The sequence below is a fragment of the Mustela lutreola genome, chromosome X (assembly GCF_030435805.1).
Source record: "Mustela lutreola isolate mMusLut2 chromosome X, mMusLut2.pri, whole genome shotgun sequence".
Taxonomy (NCBI): Eukaryota; Metazoa; Chordata; class Mammalia; order Carnivora; family Mustelidae; genus Mustela; species Mustela lutreola.
The window spans coordinates 5,434,338-5,457,800 of record NC_081308.1 but is presented as its reverse complement, the minus strand read 5'-3'; the positions used below and the strand labels follow the sequence as shown (position 1 = coordinate 5,457,800).

Below are 23,463 nucleotides of genomic sequence, written 5' to 3'. Positions count from 1 at the left end.
GAACAGGCCAGTATATGTCCTACCCAATCCTGAACGTCAGCGAACCGGGGGCCACAACACCAAATTATGGCTTGATTGCTTTTACCGTCTCTACCAACCAAGGCAACCTCACACATTCTGACATAGCGTATCCCAGCCAAGGGAGAAATCACAACCAAGACGTTAGTCATGGAGGATGAGAGGTTTCCCAGCAGAAATGTGGATGGTAGATAGAGTAAACCATAGTTCTGGTATTTCTTCCATGCTGAGTTATCAAGCCATGCTACGTGGTGTAGGTGTACTATTTCCTGATGCCAGCAACATCAGGCATGAGATAGTATAGTGTTCCCTTTTACAGACGGATAAACTTAAGGTATAAAGATAGCAAGTCCGTGGTCCACACTCACACATCCACCCAGTGACTTGTCAGTAACCGCTAACTCCCAGGCGCAAACTCGGAGACTGTGAATGGCTTGAGATGGAAACCCCTGACTTATAAATTTGCCAAAACTGCTTACTACTGGACCGATGCCTCGTGTTCATTTCCCCACGGGTCTGCATTTCATGGCTCAGCACGCTAGGAGAGGTGGCTTGGACCCTTTTCCTCTCAGGCAACGTGAAATCTTTCTTAGTTTCTACGTCTGTGTTTCGATCATGAGGTCAAGGATGAAACTGGAACTTACGTTAGAAACACATTTTCGGTTTTGGGAAGAGAGAATGTCAGGATGGCGAAATTGCTCTTCTGTTGAGGATGATATGGAAAAACGATATTCACAGTGTACGGTTATCAGTTAGAAAATTATTTAATGAGACAATGTTTCTTTCTCTTTTTGCAGAACAATGGTTCCCTGGTTTGGTGCCGGAATCACAAGCAATGTTCTAAGGTATGTTCCCTACAACTGCGTCAATATTTCTAAAAACCTGTCATTTTGAGATAATTCTAGAGTCACACCAGATTGCAGAGATGGCAGAGAAATTACACATATCCCTTATGCAGTTTCCACTGAAAGTGGCACTTCACATATTTGTAGGACAACGTCAAAAGCAGAACGTTGATATCGGTGCAATGTACGGGTATCATCATACGCAGTTCGTTACTTGTAGGCTCAATTAGCCACCGCTGCAATCAAGACACACATACCAGTTTTTCCCTACATTACCTTATTTCTCTCCCTGTAATTTTTTTTTTTTTAATCCAAAAACATTTTAAGGACAAAACGTCTTCCGGTTGCCCAGAAGATTCGCTGCATTCTACACACACTTAAGCTATTTTGTATGTAGTTTTGTTGGCAGGAAGTTGCGATATTGTGATTTGTGGGACATGTGTGGTTGGTCATACAGATGACCAGAATATCTTCATTGTGTATTTGATCTTCCTCCGCCATTCTCAGCTCACAGCTCCCCAAACCCTTGGGACTTTCTGAGCAACAAGAACACTGGGACCATCTTCTGGGCTACTTGGTCTCTTGTCCTTGGTTTCTAAAATCCCTCCGGAGTCCCAGAGGTAAACAAGTGTCTTGTTATTCCTAACAAGCTCCTCTCCACCGCAGAGGGGTTTAGTGAACGAGGGGACTTTTGGAACACAGCTAAGGAAGGGGGCCGTTGCTACGCAAACCAACCCTGAACAGAGGGTTGGGACTTTCAGGCCCACTCTCTGAGTTCCAGGGACGGGAGAGAGCAGGAGGTTGATGCAATCACCAGCAGCCAATAATTTAGTCAATCATGCCTAGATAATGAAGCCTCCTTTTAAAGCGGAACCAAAAGGGAGAGGGTCTGGAAAGCTCCCACATGTGACACGTGTGCAGATGCAGACTGGGGACAGGTGGGGTCCGTGGAAGCTCCCCACCATTGCCCCGTGCCTGGCCCTGTGCGTCTCTCCTCCCTGTCTTCTCCTGAGCTAATATCCTCTCATAATCAACCCATCGAAAGTGAGCGGCTCAGTGAAGTTTTTGGTTGCGTGTTCTGCCGAGCTGCCCTAGTGGATGATTGGAAGCCAGCTAGGGGGTCAGTGGGACCCCGCCATCTGCAGCGGGTCAGGCAGAAGCGCAGGTGACATCTGGGATTTGTGATGGGCACTGAGGTGGGCGTGAGGCACGGGGGTCATGGCAGAGGGGTGGGGAGCAGCCTGTGCGACTGAGCCCTTACACCCTGAAACGGACACTGTCACCAGGTACGCAGTATCAGAAGTGCGTTAACGTGTACGACTCTCAGCCGATGCTGGAATTGGGTGCAGAACTTCTAGAATTGCTGGTTAAATGATTTGACTGCTTAAAAAGCCTCTTTTCCGTTTCTGAGTCACCCTGGCCGTGCACACACACTCCAAAGTTGTCATTGTATTGATTTGTGCAGTGAATAGCGTACGTTTTACCTCAGTCCCCAAACACGGCAATTTTGAAAAAAATACACATGTACATCGGTATACGTTTGTAGTATGTACTGTACAAATACAGTTTACCGCTGGCTGAAGATATCGGCAACTCTGGGATCCTGGTAGTGTTTGATGAGCTTTATTTCATCCGCATTCCTATTAGAGTTAAAATTCAAACAGTCCTTTATTTTATAAGTAAAATGTTATCTGGGTAGCACATTGTACTAATTGCTTGTTTATGAAGAATATTATTATTTTGAAGGGTCTTCCAAACCCGTTCTCTCCCAGTGACTGTAGACTCATATCCCTACACCAAGTGATCCATTCCAGCGTCCGTGCACACAGGACAACGTCTAATACACACGGATTCTATTAAAAATAGCATTCGTAGGTGAAATGTAGAATAACGATGGAAGTAAGCTTCGGTTAGCTCTGACTTGCTCAGTTTGGGGCAGAAATGAAATGCCTGGTTTACGGTTTACTTTTTTATGTAATAAGTTCAACATGTGCTCTGGCGAGAGGTTTCCTAGGCTCTCTGACATTGTTCTTCCCCTGGCGTGTTGGGTAACTCGTGTATGTCATCATCGCAGGAAGGTGTGTGTACACAGACAGACAGAATAGGACACGAGGCTGATGAGATTCCCCGAGTAGCGTTTCTGCCCCGAATTATATTAGTTGAGTGTTTCATGAATTACCAGTATTATCTCTCATTTAAGCGATGCCCTTTCTCCTTTCTCCATTAAAAAATTCTTTTTTTTTTTTATCCCTTTAAAAGAAATTCAAATGGAAAAGTTTCTTGTGAACTGGGTTTTTAAGTATCCTAATTAAAGAACTGCCCCCCCCCCCAACACCACCCATCGGAACGATGGGTTGTTAAACCATATCTTCTCGTGAATGATCAAGGCAGACACGAGAGACCGCATTTCACAAGAAAAGAAATCCATTCCCTTTGCCTAAAAGCAAGGAACGCATTAATAAGTTACAGCTAACCCCACGAGAAACTTTGGAATACAGTACAAAGCGGACATCAGTCTAAAGGGTTGGCTTCAGTCTGAATCTTTGGGACTGAATCTTACGCCCTAATCCAAGCTATCGCCTTTGGATCTTATCACCACTGGCTACGTTTGCAGCTAATTACGGTTTGCGTTTCTTTTCAGATCTGTGGAACCCATAGAGTCTTTTTGCTCTTCGTCTTTAGGGTAATGCGGGGAAGCGTGAGCGTTAGGGACTCCGTTTTACAGGTGGGGACACTCGGGCACGTGCCTATTCGATAACAGTCCTGGAGTCACCCGGCAGAGGGGTGGAGGGGTCCCAGACTTCGGAACGCCGCCTTCTCCGTCATGCTGCCCAGAGATCCACAGCTTGAAAACCCGTTGTGAATAAATATTGGGACAGCCGAGGAGCAGATCAAACCTGCGAGTAATCATGACGTAACTTTCTGAATATGTTTTGAAAGCTAGGGATCGTGGAATGTTTCGTAGAAGCCAGGCTCGCTCAGCATTCGTGGCAGCCATCCACGAACATGACCCCTTCCTCCGGTCCTCCTGCACCCGCCCCGCCCCCGCCCCTTGTCCAGCGGGCCATCCTCTGCCTGGGCTGTCCACGAGCGTCGTGTGGAGTCTCCCAGCTGCGGCTTTTGCCCCAAACCATGCGGTCCGCACAGAGCTCCTGGAATGACCTCCTAGATGTAAAAGCTGAATCGTGCTGTCCGCCCTACCTCTGTCGCTCTCTCTCCATCTTGCTCAGACCCAAACGCTGGCCCCGTGTCTCCCCTTCTTTCTCTCTCCTACTCCATCTCCTCCTCCTCTTGGCCCTTGGAGGCTGCTCTTCTCCCCACCCAGAACTGGGTGTCTGTCCCCCTGCCCTCATGCCCGCCCCAGCACACGTGCACCTTCTCCGCCTCGCCTTCCCCGACCGCCTCCTCCCCTTCATGGCACGCTTCCTTTACACCCTGCCGTGCGGTTACAGAGGTCTTGTTTTCTCTCTCACACTCGGTCTCCTCGACCAGAAAGTAAGCTCTTGGCAGAAGCCGACTCTGTCTCCTTTGTTGACCGTGGTGTTCCCCACTGTCCTCGCGTACGATGCTGGGGGGCAGCTACCAGCTGCTCAACACATATTTCTGATGAAGTCACGAACCAGTAAGACTGGTGTGTTACATTCTTCCTCCCCAGAGTACATCTTTAGTGCATTACCTTTATAAGAAAGTAACAATACAGTCCATTTTGTATCCATGTAACTTAGCAAGATTATTTGTTACTCAGAGAATCTACACCTTTGTCTTCTACTCCGCTGTCCGTAACGAAGTCAGCACTTTTACCTTGTAGGTCATGTGGAGGAGTGACTGATTGTCCCGTGTAGGTTTACGCGGTGGTTCTCAACCTGGGGTGATTTTGCTCCCAAGAGCACAAGTAGCAATGGCTGGGGACAGTCTTGGTTGTCTCAGGTGGTGGTGGAAGCCACAGGCAGCAGGTGCCTGGAGGTCGGGGATGCTGCCGGCAACCGGCAGTGCCCAGGACAGCCCCGCACAGCAAGAGTCACCTGGTCTACGTGTCCGTAGTGTCGAGGTGGAGAACCCTGGTCCGTGCATTTTGGCAGCTATAAAAGAAATGAAGAACACAGCTCTAGTCTCCCCAGTTTTACTTTCTGATGTGATAGAAAAATAAGTATCTCATTAACTGGGCATGTGGTATGCGTGGAACACCTTCAGGGGTTTGGCACCTGTAGAAGTTCTCATTCTCCCCGTAGACTCTCTAATGTCCGGTGGGTGGCTCTGCCTTCTCACCCAGTTTCTGTTCAAACTAAAACCTGCCTCCTCACCAGCTAGAATTAGGCATCTACATTTCCCAAATCTTTTTTGCTGTTCAGTGTGGCCGTCTATCTTATTTCTAGCCCACGGAATGCAGTTGGGATCATTGTGGAGGACTTTTGAGATGCCTCTGTAAAAAGGAACTGGTTTAGCTAGAAGACATCCTGGTTGGGTCTTTCTTCCCCTTTTCTGTCCTCTGCTGTAGAGGATGCAGGCAGACGTCAGGGGCTCCAGCAGCTGTCTTACTCGAAGACTTAGCCTTAACGATGGAGGCAAGTGTGAGAATAACCAGTAAGAAAGGTAGAAGGTGTCTGGGTCTTTCATTGCACGGAGCCCCCATTTTGAGTCTTGGACCTTTCAAATTATGTGCATTTGGAAGACAGATAACTTTCTATGTTAGGTAAAGTAGCTTTTTTTTTTTTTTTAAACTTTGTTTTTGTTGTTGTGTAAAGATGAACCGAATCTTGACTTTCTAATTGGCGTGACCATCTCTGTTTCACAGATGCTTGGGAGGGTTTCATGACCTTTGTGCGATGTCACTTGGCTACTGAGTACTAGGACGTGGCAGGGACGGAATTTGAATGAGTTCTGATGGAATCCAAAGCTTGTGGTTTTCCCATTAGACACCCTACGCATTTGAAGTATAGAACCACGAGAATATTCTGAAAGGTCTTCTGCTCAGTGTATCCGTTGATTCTCCTGGTGCTTTGGGTTCTTCCCGAACCATCTTAGGGTTGCTGTGAAAGGTACTACTTCCGGGAAACACGGTGGCCCAACTCTAGGGAAGGAATCATGTCTTCTCCATCTCCATTGGCCGGTGCAGGGGTAGCAAGGTGCTGTCTCAAGGTGACCCTCTCTCTTGGTTCCGCTTCATTCAGGGATCACAGCAAGTGCCTGGAGAAATGGGTGCCTTAGAAATTCCTCCATGAGGGTCATTGCTCTCTTTGAGATGAACTCAGAACCCAGGAGAATGTGGTTTGCTGCCTTGCACTGCAAAATAAGCTGCAGAATTCCCATCTGAACTCAGTGTCAGTCTGGGGTGATTTGGAGCGGACTTTCTACATATAACCAAATCTACCCCCAAATGGTTATCTTTTAGAATGACTTTTAGAACTTCACTTTTAGAAATAACTAAATCGTACGATCATCTGGGACGCAAACCATAAGAGACTCTTCATATTAGGGAACAAACTGAGGGTCGCTAGAGGGAAGGGGGTGGGGAAATGGGGTAAGAAGTGGGGGATGGGCTTCAAGAGGGCCCGTGATGTGATGGGCACTGAGTGTTACACGCAACTGGCGAATCACTGAATTCTACCCCAGCAACTCATAATATACTCTATGTTAGCTAACTTGAATTTAAATAAAATCTAAAAAAAAAAAGAAAAAAGAAGACCATCTGTTTCTAATTAAGACTGTAAACCTATGCCTTTGGCATAAAAGAAAGAGGCATTTTTGTATTCTATCTAAATAGTCTTTGTAATCAAATTTTTTTGGTCACCAATTTTTATCTTAATGTTTTCATCCAAGCAATCCTAAATACTTTTGGGGATGAAATATTACTGCGGTGCTATAAAAACCTAATAAAATATCCAAATAAAAAGTTCAGTTTAATTGTTTTAAGAACTTCTTTTAACTAATCTGTCTCTTAAATAATACATTTTTCTATACCAAATACAATTTCCTGGGTTTTTTTTCCCCCATACACCACAATGGATGGCCATTCAGGCCTCTTATCGATGTTTTTATTTTAACATTTTCTTGAAATATATTTCATTTACTTGAGCCAAGAGAGTTTGATTATTTCAGTTTCAACAACTGCTCATTGACCGTGTCCTCCTGTGTCCTGGGCCCGTGTGATTAAGTAATACAATAGCCTCTTTGGTCTTGGCTCTTACTTTGTACCTGTCTGGCTTGCTGAGCAAATCCACTTTTTAACAACCTTCATTCCTTTTAAAAAATTGGCCCAGGATCCCTTAAGAGTCTCCAGGATGGTGTGGACAGGCCCATAGGCCGCCGCCTTCTTACCTCGCCAGCTGGCGTATTTGTGTCTTTTTAGGATCCGTCCCTCCTTTGCTCTCTGCTGATTCCGTTTTGTTCTTCCCCAATGCCCCCTCCCCCTCCTTTCTGCCACTCAGAGTTTCCTCTGAACTCATCCATTAACTAGTTGTTATGCAAGTGAGTGCATCTCTGCCCTCTTCTCGGGAGTCTCTCCTAGCCCATGACTCAGGACTCACCTGGGTGCAAATATTTGGCGACGAAGGACAGAACTGTTGGGGTGTTGGAGTGTTGGGACTTGGGTTCTGGGTGTTAGGACTGTGGTTGGAGTTAGCTGGGGGGCGGGAGCGGGGCGGGTGGACGGTGAGGGATGCCCACTGCGATCTCTCTTACCGGAAAGACAGGAGAATTCCGAAGCTAGGAGGACTGTAGGAATTCATTCATAGTGCCCTTGGGAATCTGACCTCAAAGCAGAGTTATATCTTGACAAAGGCAACTGCCACCCCAGGGGAGGCGGGCTCCCCGCTCCCCGGAGAGCCCAGCGCGGGGCTCGATCCCAGGATCCTGACATCATGCCCTGAGCCGAAGCCGCGTCACCGACTGAGCCCCCCAGGTGTCCCTCAGTGAGACATGGTTTTAAGCACTGTGCTATGATACTGTGATTTGTAATACATGCGTATCTGGTCTTCGTCCCCATTTCTGGCACAGAGCTCCTAAAACCCTTGACTTTCCCTAAATGGAGAGAACAGTAAGATGTCTTTTGTTCCATGAATGAGGTGACACTTGGAAAGCGTCCGAGAACGGAGTGTGGTTCTCCGTGCCGCCAACCACGAGGTTAGAGTTGTTGGGACCCCCCGTTCCATCTGGGACCTCCAGGGAAGGGAGAAGGGCAGGAGTTCAGTCTTCCATGGCTGGAGATTTCACCCATCGTGCCTAGGTAATGAAGCCCCAGCAGAAACTCAAAAGGAAGGTTTAGGAAGGCTTCCAGGTTGGTGGACACATCGGGGTGCTGGGGGAGCAGACACAGAGAGGACTCGGAAGCACCACGTTCCCTGCGCATCTCCTCCGTCCGGCTCTTCCTGACTGACATCCCTTACAACTACCTGCTGACCCAGCAAGTACCGTGTTTCTCTGAGTTCCGTGAGCCACTCTAGGAAATTCCTGGAACTCAAGGAAGGGGTGGTGGGAATCTCCGAGTGACAGCCAGTCATCAGAAGCACAGAGGACGGGCTGAGGGGGTGAGAGGAACACAGCCTTCCAGGACGGAGCCCTCCATGATGGGATCCGGCGCCGTCTGCGGGTGGATGCTGTCGGAACAGAGCAGGAGGGCTTGCTGGCGTAGGGAAGCTCATTGTCGACACACACACGTTGTAGTTACTGTCTCGTACCTTATGCCGGGGGTCAGCACTAAAGGCCGGATGGTAAATATTTTCATCTTTCGCAGATCCTAAGATTGCTCTGGCAACCATCCACTCTGCCGTTGTAGCACGAGATCAGTGACCGATAAGACAGCCACGGATGAGTCTGGCCATGTTCCAATAAAACTTTATTTATGGGCACTGAAACTTGAATTTCATGTCATTTTCACATGTCATGTAATTTCATTTTTTTCCCCCAAGTTAGCATTTACGAATGCAAAAACAGTTCTTAGCTCACCAGCTGTACAGAAAACAGGTGCCGGGCTGCATTTGGGCCTTTGCAGTAGCTTGTCCATCTGTTCTCTGCCGCTGCGTTCACGTACATGAAGTCAAACTGACACAAAACAATAAAATGCTTTCTTCTCCGCACACAAAGACATATCTGGATGTATTCAAACTCAAACAAAAATGGACAGTTTCTCCCATCACTTATGGATCATTGTTGGTTGGTGTGTGAGGAATTTTTGAATGAGTGCATGATAAACAATAGTAAGACAACGTCGAAGAAATCACAGCTTTTGAAAATTCAGTGTTGAAATGGGGTTATTAGAGCCGGCAGAAATGGTGAAGTACTTCAGATCGTCGGAGTGGATGTCCTCTGTCAGACCCGTCCAGGTTACCTCCATTGTTCATTGTCTTTCCGCTGTTTTCTTAGTCTGCAAATGGTAGAAAGCTGTCCATAATGCAGATGAGTCTTGTCCATGGAAATGCAAATGGGCCGTGGCCAGAGGAATGCCATTGATGCTGGCCCCGTGAATAGGCCCTTTGGCATCTATCTGTAAATCTGGTCCAGCCCGTCTTGCTGTATGGGAATGTCTTGCTGTATGGGAATGTCTTGCTGTATGGGAATATCTATTTATATTTTTTTGGATGTCTCCTTTGAACCAAATGTAACCTATGCTTGATCCTTGCAGTGTTTCATCCGGAATCTAATCGTGGACACACGGTCATGTTATGTTCGCACGAGAGTCATGCATTGGCTTTCTAAAAGATCTATAATTCGCTTTCATATTTATGCTCTGTGACCTTGTACCTGGACACCTTGCTCTCGGTGACAAGCCTCCTCTCTCTGTGGGAAGCGGGTTGCTTCTCCTTCTCCTTATGGGTGTTGTAACTCACTCCCTTGACTTGTTTCCCATGTGGTGCTGAGGCTGTGTGTTGAAAAGGGGTAATTTAGGGCCCCGTCTCCGTGCCTTGGCATGCTGCTTTGATCTCAGTGGGAGTTCCGTTCTTCTAAGGGCTCCAACTCCAGATTCTTAGTCATGTTCCAGGTTGATTCAGAGCCAAATTTAGAGGTGAGGAATATTGGTTTTGCTTGTACGAACATCCAAACATCTGGACGGCTTCATGTGACATCTGTGAAATTTATTGGAGAAGGGTCAAACCTCTGAAACACCGCAGAATGCGGCCGTGGAAGGTTTTTGTTTTGTGTTAGATGTTTGGTGAGTCCATAGAGCCCAAGGAAAACATAGCTTAAGGAGGAAAATGAAAAGCCTGGGCCCCCATGGAAATGCACTGTGTCCCAATAGCCAAGAACAACCTCGACTTCTCTGCAACCCTAACGAGCAGTGATGAAAAGTTTTTTTATGTTTTACAAAGTTTAGAACATTTAAATCCTATGGTAATAATTCCTGATATTCTGTTGTTTTCCCTGACTTTATACCATTAGCTTCAGGACAAAGTGGATGTATTTTGAATATCTCTTACATAACCCATGGCTGTCTCTTGGGAATTACCCACTCTTTGACCGGCAAAGCCACCACGGATAGCGATTGTCAAAGAATTACAGGTTTGGACCCCTAGGAGAGAGAGCTTCTTCTAGAAACCGCTCCAAGGGGAACGATTCATTCCCTTTATTGTGCTCCCCGTGCTGTTTCCATAAGTGAAAATCATGACCTCATTTCTGGGGAAAATCAATGGGATCTCACGCTCTGAGAAGAGAGGCTCTTCTGTTCCTTTAACCAGTGGGATGCATATGAGAAGGGTTTCAGGGACCGCGGGGTCCGTGGACTTCCCAGTCTGAGTCCAGCGACCAGCCAGCCTGGGGGAGGGCTCCTCACACAGCATCCTTCTCAAGGCCTCCAGTGTCGTGCGGGAACGCGCACGAGGATATCCTCTGTGACGTACAGGCCACGCTGGGGAGAACAGAGAGAAAGGACAGAATCTGAGGCAGACAAAAGCAGAAATAACTTAGACATGGGCTCACGGAGCATCTGGCGGCAACACTTCATCTCGGAAGCCGTGAGGCAGCGGAGCTGCGTGAGAAAGGCTGGCGGCCTCCGGCACTGTCCCTGCAACCGTCATGCAGGTGGGTCGAGGCGTTAACGGCCAAAGCAATGATGAGATCTGAGCCTGTCACCCCAGCACCCCCCACCCCAGAGTGCCCCCATCCCCCCAGGGTCTAATTGCCACCTCTGGCAGGGAAGAGACCCAGGCTTGGAGCCTCCATCTGCTCCTCCGCCCGGGTCATTCTTATGGTCAGTGTTCCCTGCGCTCAAGCTGGGAACTTTTATCCAACATATTAGCGTGCTTGCGGGGGTGGATCTGTAGCCTGCGGGAGCTGGAACATTCCATGCTTTTTGGACCTGGAAACTAGCCTGACAGAACACGCACCTCCTGCCGGACCCACAGTCACCGTGTGTGCAAGGGAGCAGGTTCTCCTTTAGATTCAAGTCCAGCACGTGGCACGGGAACGGCCCCATGTGGTTCCGATTTTCCGTGCCCGCTTTTCACGGGGGTGAGCGATGCTTCCACCTGCCGGACAGTCCAAAGCCACGACCCGCAGGAGGGAACAGCCCACCTCCGTGGGAGTCTTTCTTCGCACCCTCGCTCCTCAGACCGTTAGTTTCTCCTCCCATTCCACGAAGGACGCCGCCGGCAAAGTTTCCGGTTCGGCTCCCAGTTGAAGACGAGCTCCCGAGAGCCGGCTTTGGAAGAGCGTGTGTTTCACCACGGGAAGAGCGTCTCCCCCAGGAGGCATCGCACGGTGACTGCGGTGTGACAGCTGTGCCGACCTGAGATGGGTCCATCCGGAGGCGCTCGCCACGTGGGTGAGCCCCGACGGCTTGAAGATGCTGCGGTCTGACCTGGCTGGTAGGCAGATTTGGGGGCATCACACGTGTGATTGTCCCTTGTCGCCCAACTTCCCCCAAGAAGGGTCCTTGTCAAAGTAGCCTCGGACACTAGAGGGGTGGGGCAAGAGCACTCACGGGATGGGACCCGCCTTTGCTTAGCTCTGGGCCTCATCTGGACCCCGTCCGGTCAGCCGTCCCTGACGTGAGCATCAGGTCTCGGTGTCTTCCCTATTCATGCACAGGACCTCCTCTTAGAGGACCTCCCCTTAGAAATCTCATTCGTGTCGTGCCTCCTCTGCCTTGGAAACATGACTTCCTCACTGCAAGAAATAAATCTAGGTTTTATTTTATTTTTTTTTATTTATTGGTTAGTAATCACTACACCCAGCGTGGAGCTCGAACTCACGACCCTGAGAGTCCCGTGTTTTACCGACGGAGCCAGTCAGGCACCTGAAATCTAGGTGTAATTTAATTTAATTTACTTATTTGTGAAATGTAGGTTTTAATTCCAATTCTGTTTTTTTTTTTTTTTTTAATTTATTTACTTAACAGAGACAGAGAGATCACAAGTAGACAGGCAGACAGAGAGAGAGGAAGAAGCAGGCTCTGTGCTGAGCAGAGAGCCCGATGCGGGGCTCGATCCCAGGACCCTGAGATCATGACCTGAGCCGAAGGCAGAGGCTTAACCCACTGAGCCACCCAGGCGCCCCCCAACTCTGTTTTGATTAGCTGAGGGAACAAAGACACACTCTTGCCGTCTCTCTCGCCTGAAAAAATACAGGCTGATTTCCTCAAACTAATTTTCCTTTCTCAAACGTTCTTGTCTTTGACCTATTTGATTCAGAAGAATTTCCATCGCCCTGTAAGCAAAGACATGCAACTCTTTGGCTTTATTCATTTTGCAACTAGTTTAGGGCGGAGAGCGCCCTTGTAAGATTCATTGCTCAAAGGGTGTTGTTCTTTGGGTGATTTGAGATGTGTGTGTGTGTGTGTGTGTGTGTGTGTGTGTGTGTGCACATGCCGACTAACCTGGACGTTTGTTTTAAATTCCTTTTCAGCCTACAATTAAATTATTGTGGCTGTACTCTATGGGATGTACTACTGAGGTCTACCTTCTATTTTCTTCTGGGTTGAAAGAGAAAATAATTTTATTTATTTTTTTTTAAAGGAAGATCTTTGTCACATGTTCCCTTTACCTCCAATGCCTGCCTACACCGGGACTGCATTGCACGTTTACTCCAACATCTTTGTTAGGCTCTTTGATTTCCACAGCTCATAGCAGGCAGACAAAAGTTCTGCTGCTCTGAAATGACGGCCACACGTGCACACAGCCACCAGCTCCTGGACTCGCCAAGGAGCAGGCTGTCACACGCTCCATAACCTCGTGCCGCCAGAAGTCAGCAGGGAGAAACCGTCCGCAGACCAGCCTGGTGCATCCATCATTTCCAGATTTTCTGCAGTCTTGGCCTCCGTTTCAGACCTGAGACTTTCTGCCGTCCCCATCTCAAGACTGTCCTGTAACCAGTGGGTTTTATTCAGTGCGTGTTGCTACAGGGTGATAGGTGGCATATTCTCAGAGACTGTGTCCCAGTCCCAGCCTTTGGGACCACCCTGAGAAGCCTGGGGACATGGGACGATCGTCCCATGCCGTCCTTAGAAGGAAGGTTTTGAAGGCATCCATCCTGCTGGCATCATCAGTACTAATTAGGTTTCCCCTAGAGGTTGGTAGGATTTTCTCCCCCCCTCCTGTGGATGCTGTGTACCTTAGCCAGTAGTGTTTTCCCCTTGCGTGGGCGCTCAGAAAGCTAAAAGATCAGTAAAATGCCCTATTCCTAACACAGGTGCTGAAATGAATCTCACGTATTTTGGAAACTAGTCTTATCCTGACTCCGTCTATTTGTTCATTATCTTTGTTTTTTGTCTCCCTTTCTCTTGTTCTTCCCACACACTTAAGATCTGTTTTTTGGCTATGTCCCATGGCTATGTCTCGGTGCATTGTTTCTGAATGCCTTTAACAGGGAAAAGGGCTGTTGATAAATTCGTAAGCCCACGGAACAAGGAATGACTAGAAAGTTGCCATATAGCAGCTGTGACGGGCCCGACGAGCCGGGGCCATTTCATCCACGGTGTCACGGTTAGCCGAGATGAGGGGACAAGACATCTGTGTTCCCAGCAGCAGACTTGCGACAGGGCAGTGACGATTATGCCATCATACTTGGAAAGGAGAATGGTTGCCACTTGTCGATGAGGTAAGGGCTGTAACTGGCCAAAAGAGACAAGAAAAAGCCGTGCGGAATGACCAACGCGGAGGGAGAGCCGGAGGAACGCGTTCTGATGGGAAATGACATCACTGGACCCAAGGTGGAAGCCTTTTGTTCGTGTGCACCCTTCGGAACCAAAGGGCTGCGGCCCCGTCTTCACAGATCTGAAGTCACAAATAGCAGAGGTCAAAGAATAGTCTTTAAAAGTACACAATAAAGAAAGGCCTCCTCTCAACGGGCCCCATTCAGAGCAGAGCTGCCCATGTGGGTGAGTTCATTTTCCGTTTGTGTGGAGGCAGAAAATGACTTAAAGTGTGCACTTTGTAAAGATGTCTTTCTTGCTCGCTTGCTCGCTCCTTTCCGTTGGTCGTCGTCGTCGTCGTAGTACTGGTTTGTGTCGATTGCTGTCAAGATCTTTCTCCATCTGCCGTAGGCTCTGGGGGGTCCACACGGACAATTTTAAGCAGGGAGAAAGGCATGGAGATAAGCGGGGCTTTGGCCTTCTCGTACCTGCCGTGGAAACTCCACTCGAGCGACCGTGGGAATCACGACGTGGCCTTCACGGGAGCAAGAGCTCGGTGCGCGTCTGTCTGCGCAGCTCTTCCTGTCGGGAGCCAGGCTGGGGATAAGGCAGACGTGACAGGGAGGCATGAGCTGATGGTTACGAAAATGGGATCCCATGGCCTTGTCTCATCAAACAATACGCATTTCAAGTCCTTGCAAGTGACTAATTCTGTGTCAGGTTGCAGAGAAGGAAGCCTGTGGGCAGGAGGAACCTCGGAACGCTGGTGGGGCCGGGACAGGCCTTGCACCGGGCAAGCAGAGATCCCGTTGAGCGCTCGGCAGCCCGCGGACACAGCCCGCGTCAGCCTTCCGCAGACTTTTCTCATGTGCCTTGATAGCAGCATTGCTGAGAGTGCCAGGGAGGCCGCCCAGCGCCGCCTGGGGACACGGCCCGTCCTGGGCCCTGCTTGCTGATGAAGGTAGGGCTTTGATGCCCGTGCAGCTCCCGGTTCTCACCGCTGAAAGGTTGAACTGGGGCGGTTGCAGATCAATGAGCTGCGTTTCCCAAGAGAAAGTGCACAATGGCTCCGGGACCATTAAGCTGTGAAGATTCATGCCTTGGCGTTTGGGAGTGTGTGTTCAGCAAGTTTTCCTTGGGGCGGGGAGGGGCCTGTGCGGTTTGGCTTTTTACATCCAACTGTATGCACATTTTCCCTTTTTGTACGGGGACATAATGCCTGCACTGAGGATAGCCCTCCCCTCCTCCTAAATCCTTCTACAAAAAGATACTTATTAAGGCCGGTATTCTGAAGAACTAAATGCTTCTTTAACTTTGCTTTATCTGCTTCAATGAGCACAGTGTACGGAGTCCGGGGAATTCACAGAACGGCCGCGAGCGGCCCTCCCTATTCTCTGGGGCTCTTTGGGCACAGAAATAATCCCTTCCTAGGATCTTTTGAGAAAGCAACTCAACGATGCACGCAAATCAACTGTAAATCGTGGCCAGCTCAAGAAGGGCTGCACAAACCAGCACCGGAAAGTGTTCTCATCATCAGAAAGCCCCGTCGCTCCGTCTCTTGAAACACAGACCTGCGTTCCAAGACCCGGGAATGCAGGGGAGGCAAATGCTCTTCCTCGCTGTGTTTTAAAGCCCCGGGATGCTGCTCTGCTGCGTCCTGATCCATCCCCACTTTTGTCCGGAGCTCTCTGTGTCTGTTTCCCTGTTTCGCTTCTTTGTCATTTTCAGACAAAAAGGCAGGGAGACCCCTTGCAACTTTTGTTTTCCAAGCGGTAATGGAGAACATGTAAGGAGGCGTGAACTCGGGCGGCCTGCGAAACTGCGTGCACGGGGAAGGCCTTCTGGGCTGCGGCCTCACCATTTTCGGCCCCACCCGGGTGCAGTCTCTGGCAGGAGAGAATCATCCCTGCGCTGGGAGAGTCACGTGTCCACGCATGTGTGGGCTGCTCTGCTGGGAGGCCCCGACGCAGTACCGTTCGCTGGCGTGCTCTGGGAAGGCCGTGTCTGGATCGGGAGTCCGACGTCACCAGCTTCCCTGCGTTCCCCCTGGCTTGCAGGGTCATGTCGGTGATGCATTTATAATCGCAGAAGTCCGGTATTAAGACGCTTGAAGAACAGACTAGAAGACTCTCTTTCGGACTCAGCAGACTCTAACAGCCATGGGACCACGGCGTTTGCTCTCTGGTATTGGGAAGGCAGAGTGGGAAGTCCATGTTGGCCAGCTGCGTGTCCCTTCTGTCCCTGCGGTGTGCTGCCTGCCATTGCTTCATCTGTGCAGACGCAAACCACTGCGGTATTTCTGTGCACGGCTGTGGATTGGGTTCCGTGCTGCTCATTTCAGGTTGACGGCCCCATAGAAAGTCTTGGAGTTATGGTGTCTTCATGGCAACGTGCTTCCTCTGCTGCTGGTGGGAGAGCGAGCGGCAAGCTCCAGGGGCCGGTCTGTGGGTTCCGGGCCTGACAGTGGGACTCGCTGGCTTGGTGACTAGGACTGAGTTGTTTCTGTGCCATCCGCAGACCTCTCTCTCCCCCTGGTTGCCCGGTATTAATGAAAAATGTGAATATTCACTCAATCACGCAAGCTAAAAGCCTTCTTCTCCTTAACCTTCATGTCCGTCCTTCCGTAAAGCTTTTCACGATCATCTCTCGGACTGTTTTGCCATCCCTGCTGCCATAACTCAAGCATGCTCTGTCCAGAAATACACTCGTTTGAACACGCTTATCGATGGAGAGCCAGAAAAGTAAAAATCTTTATTTTATCTAAGCACGTTCCTTCTTTGATGTTCTTCCCTTCTTTAAGATTTTCCTTATTCATTAGAGAGAGAGAGAGAGCAGTAGCGGAGGGGAGGGACAGAGAAGAGGGAGAAGCAGACACCTCGCTGAGCAGGGAGCCTGATGCGGGACTCGATCCCACGACTCCGGGATCATGACCTGAGCTGAAGGCGGACGCTAAACCCACCGACCACCCACGCACCCCTGATGTTCTTTCCTCCTTTACGTAGCGCCGAGTTCCGGACCTATATGATTTCTCTTCTCTCTAAGAACTTTCTCACATTTCTTGCAAGGCAGATCTTTTAGCAACAAATTCCCTCCATTTTCTCTGTCTGAGAAAGCCTTGATTTCTCCTTCTCTTTTGAAAGGTAATGTTATAGGTACAGAATTCCAGTTGGTGGTTTGTTTGGTTTTGTTTTTTTAACCTCCATAGTTTAAATATTTCTGTCCACTGTTCTTGCTGGCACAGTTTCTGAGAAGTCGGATGTAATTCTTACCTTTGTCAATCTTTAAGTAGTTCCCCCCCCCCCCCTTAGTATTTTCAGGATATATTTTTTTATAATCCTCCATTTTCTGTACTTTGAAGGTGATATGGTAAGGTAGAGTTTTTTGACCTGCCCCTTGATCACTGAGTTCCAGGATCTGTAGTTTGGGGTCTGATACCTAGTAACAGAGCATTTCTCTCTGTTACTAGAATTTTCTTTGTTGATGTGTTGCTTGTTTTTGTTGTACTTGTTGTATTGCCAGCAGGATTTCTTTTTTGATTCTTTCTTGGAATATTCTATCTTTCTCCTGACATCACCCATCTTTTGGTTCTTCCATGTTGTCTACTTTTTCCAGCAGAGCCATTAGTAGGTGAATCTAGTCAGTGTAATAATTCTTACATCCCTGCCATGTCTGGTTCTCACGCTTGCTTTTCCTTTTTGGATTCTGTTTTCTGCCTTTTGGTATGCCTTGTAATTTTTTCTTGGTAGCCAGATCTGACCCACCAGGTAAAAGAAACTGCTGGACATTGGATTTTAGTACATGGTGGTGAGCTGTGTGCGGGGGCTTCAGTGTTCTGGAGCTCATGATGAGGTCTTGGTGTTTTGGTGAGCCCTGGCTCTGGGCTGTGAACTTGAAAAGAGTTCTCCTCCGCAAGGTGGGACAGAAAGGCTAAAGCCAGCTGCCACTGGGTGTTAACCTGTCCCAGGTCAGTGAGGCCATGGTAACCGTCCGGCAGGGGAGGCTCTACTTACCTGGGTTTCCAGAACGCAGGCGCTTCCCGTAAGAACAGGCTGCTCTGGCCCATTTCAAAGCCGCTCCTTTACCTCTCTGCCTGCCAGACTCTGGGGAGGGTTTTTCTCCAGTGTTTGCTGTGCTCATTTGGCTGAGCTCCTGGAGGTACATCTCATAGTATTGTGGGGTTCCCTAATCACTGGGTCCCCCTGATGTTTTTCACTCCCAGACTTGCCACACTGAGCCTCCAGGCAATTGGGCAATCCCAGTTCAGGCTTTCCTCCACGGGCCTGGTTCCTGTGACGCTTCCTACCCTTGGTACAGCGTGACTCTGTGCGTTCACTTGCTCTGCTCTCCAGTCTTGGGATCAGCGCCTCCTTCTGTGTTCCCCCTTGTGTGACGGATCTGAAAAGACTCATGTTTCACTCTGTTCAGCTTTTTACTTGCGGTTAAGATGGAGCGGTAATGTTCACGGTCCTTCAGGCAGAGCTGGAAGCTGGGTGTGTCCATTTCGTGTATGTCTGCTGTGTGTCTTTTCCTCTGCAGGTCAGATGTAGAGTCTTTCTTACATGCACCCTTCCCCGACCTTCATGCTTCTTCAGTCTGAGGACCAATCCATCAGTCGGTCCTGTGGGCTAACAAGATGCTGTGGTTACATTCACACGCATTTTCATCTTGTAGGGTTTTGTTTCTGTGGGTTTGCATGAGGGACCTCATCACTGGCATCCCCCTTGATTGTGCCTTCTGTTTCTGAGCCTACTCGACGCTCGTTAGGTCTTAATTACGGACCATCCAAGTGCTTGACCCGATGCTTGTGGAGACTTCACTAGGGTGAGGGGATAGGGTGTGGGTTGGATGAAAATTTACTAGTCGGAATTAGAATTCTGAGGTTCTGTGCTCTCAAGGAGGATCCTGTGATCAGGATGAGTCCCTCATGTCCTCTGCTTACACGAGTGCTAATTTGACATTTTTATTGCTTCTAGATGCTTTCTGAAATGCGTTGATAGCAACTTTGACTTGATCTTCACTTATGAAGTTAATATCTTCCATTCGCTTAAGATTTATCGTTTGCAGACGTCTTTGCATAAATTAATACCGTTTGCTTTTCAAGGCTTCTTTCTGAGAAGGGAAGGGAAAATACTAACTTTCTTCGGCTGTTGTGCAAGACACGCTGTAGAGAGTAGCCTCTTGAAAGTCCCGTGCCTAATGAGATGTCAGGACAGTGAGATGGACCCCGGTATCCACAGTAACTTTGAAGGAAGGGGTGTGGGGGAGCCTGGAGGACAGGAACCTAACTTCATGTTAGTTGAAGAAAATGTGGAAAAAGAAAAATTAGGTTGAAGTTATGGCAGCCCCTCCTTTTGGTAGTTTGGGTGTCAAGAGAAGAGAATAAAGAGGGAGGTCAGGGTTTTGAGAGGCTGGATGATCTCTCAAACAATAGATTTTTGCTATATTCTCTGGCACGCTTCATAGATAAATATTCCTCTTCATACTGCACTAGTTAGTACTGATACTGGTTTTCATTTCCCCGTAGAGAATTGATGGGGGAGTCGACCTGTGTGGGCAGGGAAGACTTTTCCTCTACCCTCTTCTGTTCTTTAGCTTGGCCTCCTGGCTCACATTTATGGTACTTTTGAGGCTGGGCTTAACATGACATGGATGCTAGTTTTGAGGCACGGGTTTAAAAAAAAAAAAAAAAAAAAAAAAAAAAGGAAGACCCTTGGGATGGCTCTTAGAACTCTTGCTCCAAGCGACACTTGCCACATCTCACTTCACAGCCCACTGGCCAAGCAAGCCACAGTGCCCAGAGTGACATCAATGGGACAGAGAAGCATCTATGGACCACCGTCTTCTAGAAGGGACATTTGGGATCAGCATGCAGTCTGCCTTGCTAGGAAAATCACTTAGAATGATGAAATATTAGTTTTATTCATTAGGCATTTCTCAGATCTGCACAGAATGGCAGTACTAGGAAATACTTCAATTCATTTGTTTTCAAAATCTACAATGAAAATGTACGGGTAGGAGAAGTGATTTTTAGCATCACACCTAAGCCCTCAGGTATCTAGCTATCAGGGAAAATGGTGCCCTCTTGTACTTCCACGGCGGTGAAACTTTTAGTGCTTTTAGTGCTACTCACCTGGATGAAATAGTGTAAATTTTTTAATGTGTGAAATTTCAGGCCCAATAAATGTGTGTATTTATTTAATACACACATTTGCATAATGCTCTGCTGGAAATTCTTTTTCTGCCAGTTAAAATTTTTAAATTATTTTACACGTTATTCTGCTTATTGCCTTGGCATAAGCAGGGGTGCCGCCAGGCAACGCTCTGACGTGGGCTGCATCTTCTCTCCTCACCCCACTTCCTTTTCCAGTCAAGGAAGCTTATAAAGATGCAAACCTGTGAGATTTGCATTTTAAAGGAATAATCTAGGATCTGTCCTTGTTTACTTATTTGACATTTAATGACTCTTCTTGGCACGAGAGGCTACACGTTACTGGAGCCATATCATGCGACATGTTACTATGCACATTTGCATCAAACCCCAACTTTGAGGCCACTCCTCTAGACCAGGTTTTTTCAGACTTTCAAGGGCATCACCTAGAGATCTTGTCCAACTGTAGATAAGTATTCAGCAGGTCTGGGTGCAGCTTGAGGTTTTGCATTTCCTAGGTCCTGGGTCGTGCCGATATTGCGGGTCCATAGCCTACATTTTGCCTAACGAGTGTGTAACCTACTAAATGGGGAATGCAGCAGCCCGTGGGGGTAGCAGCACATCTAGAATCCTTTTCCTAATTAGTGGCAACCGTTACTACATGTGGTTGAGTGAACTTTCCATTTTACTGTGTGTTACTCTCCTTTTTATGTTTTATTTTTTTCTCATCCTGATGGAAATTATTGTGTGGCCCCAAGCCATTAGTTAATTTTATTTCACCACAAACTAAAATCCGTTCAGACAAGCTGAGTTCCAGGAACTTTGATTGCCATTATTTTAAAAAGGAGATACTGTGCCTAAGAGACGAGTTCCTTTTATGTGGAGGGAAAGAGTGTCTCATTGTTAGCCGTCTGCTCATCGACCAGAAAAGCTGCTTTGACGTGACTACAAGGCAAATGGAACACTTTACGCCGCAGGATGTGAGCGCAGGGCAGGAGAAGGGAGTGGGTTTAAGCATGAGATCCACAGCTATCCACAGGGAGGGAAGTGCTAGCCCTTGGCTCGTGTTCTTGCCTTAGCACGGCTTCTGCAGCTCTGCCCAAGCACAGACGCGGGACACTGGTCCATTTCTAGGGCTGCTCGTCTTCTGTTAGGGGGGTGCACGGTGGGTGTTGCCCTGCGGCTCCTGTTGTCTCAACGCAGAGGTTTGCACAGGTGTGAAGTGTGCACGTGCAGGTGTGGGCATGCCTCGTGCCTAGCACAGCCACATAACCATGCTGTTCGTCTGTTCTTTTTACCATGAGAAGATACACGGAAGATTAAACAGTTACTGTTTGAGGGGTGTCTGGCTGGCTCAGCTGGTAAAGCATGTGACTCTTCATCTCAGGGTCATGAGTTTGAGCCCCATATTGTGCATAGAACTTTTCTTTTCTTTTCTGTTTTAAGATTTTATTTATTTATCTGACAGAGAGAGAGTGGGGGAGCATACGCTAGGGGAGCAGCAGAAGGAAGGAGAGAAGCAGGCTATTATGTCCTCTGCTGAGCAGAGCAGGGAACCCGACGTGGGGCTTGATCCTGGGACCCTGGGATCATGACCTGAGCCAAAGGCAGATGCTCAACTGACTGAGCCGCCCAGGTGCTCCCCACTTCCTTATTTTTTTTTTTAATATTTTATTTATTGGAGAGAGTGAGCTAGAGTGTGCATAGGCGGGGGGGAGGGGCAGAGAGCAAGGGAGAAGCCGGCTCCCCACTAAGCAGGGAGCCCCACATGGGGCTCTGTCTCAGGACCTTCGATCATGACCTGAGCCGAAGGCAGACGCGTCACCAGCTGAGCCACCCAGGCGCCCAGCACTGGGTCATCTTTTCAAGCCAAGTTTTTATTCGGTTAATTATTATTTTGTACTCTCAGTTGTTGAACGAAAGGCCGGCGGGCCAGTGTTGTCATGTCATCTCTAGGACTCTTGAGAGGAATAAGGGCTCCATGAATCAGTGCTTTTTGAACTCTTTGTCCATTGGAAAAAGCCCTTGAACCTAACAGATGCCTGACAGTTTTTGTTTCACAATTCAAGAGAGTTGTTTGTTTTGGTCTTTTGGTCTCTGTTCACTCAGAGGGTCCTTCCCTCTCCAGATTATATGACCCGTGGAGTCCCAGTTGCTCCCGCGGTAAGTGCTGTGTTTCCGTCGGGCACTTGCATCTGCTTTGGTGTTTATGTGTCTGTCTCCTTAGACGGATGGGCGTCTCCTTGAGAGGACTGATTGCGCTCACCACCTCTTGGGCGGGGAGCTTCTTGAAAGGGGGAGGGGCAGCCTCACTCCAAGATCGGCTGCTCCATAAAGCAGGGTAGAGGCTTAGAGAAGGTGCGTTGGGAAGCCTAGGCGGGTTGGTACACTCTGAAAGATGTCCTTTCAATTTGTGCAATAAGCCAGGAAGGTCATTCTGATGTTCCCCATTTTACGGTGTAGATAGCTGAGTCCGGTTGGAACGAGTCTTGTCCAAGATTCCTGACATTGGCCAGTTGGGAGCAAAACGGCAGGACGCTGTCTCTGGAGCCCACGATCTTTCTTTGTACTTTAAATGACTGTTCCTGGCCCCAGAGTCTGTTCATAGATTCCCCGTCCAAGAAGTTGGAGGGGAAATAGACAATTTTAGTGTATTTCATCATCCTGAGTACTGTTTCTCTCCAGCGATATCTGTCCATTTCTTGAAACGTAGATCTGGAAAGTCACACATGCGTGTCTCTAGGCACTTGGGGCTCTGCCGCCGTTGGGATTTCAGAAGGACCGTTTCTTTCGTGCAGTATTGCCTTTGAACTTGGACTCGTTTTGGAACTCTCTAGTCATTGACAGGATTCTCTAACCTACACAGTGATCTCATTTGGAGACCGTTGTTTTCACTCCTCAGAGGAGGGCCTCGTTTCTTAACTTTCCAGAGTACTGATAAAGCCTTGGAATTCCACCGTCCAGGGCCTGGGCTTGGCCGAGCCCAGCCACAGACACGAGGGGCGACCACTGCAGGTCCGCAGGACAGCGCGTGAGGTCAGCTCCCCGCGGCTGCCCAGAACCACCAGTCCTGCTCCCGCATGCTGTGTGTGCTCTGTGGCACGAGGCCTGCAGGCGCACGAACAGCTTGGGGTGGTTACGGCTGTTACTTTTGCCTTTGCTTCTGGACCTGCTGCGAGGACAGAGCTGTCTGTCTCATTATTCCCTCCCTGGGTGGCAGGTATGGAGAGACGACCCCTGCGGTGATTTCTTTTTTTTTATCGTTGTTGTTTCCTTTCATTCTTAGTTTTGTACCTTTCGTACACATGGCCGAGTTCGCATCCCCCCACTGCTCTGAGCTGAAGGCAGCAAATACACAATGATGCGTTAATAAATCAAAAGTTTGATCATTC

The 23,463-nt window shown here is 48.5% G+C and overlaps 1 protein-coding gene across 1 annotated transcript in view; it reads left to right on the top strand.

The window, feature by feature from the left end:
* The window catches only part of ANOS1 (anosmin 1), a 171,356-nt gene that overhangs the window by 33,515 nt on the left and 114,378 nt on the right, over window positions 1-23,463 (top strand). Inside the window, exon 2 of the mRNA XM_059157399.1 lies at window positions 816-863. Within this exon, the coding sequence (XP_059013382.1) occupies window positions 816-863 (48 nt within the window). The remainder of the gene's footprint in view (window positions 1-815; window positions 864-23,463) is intronic.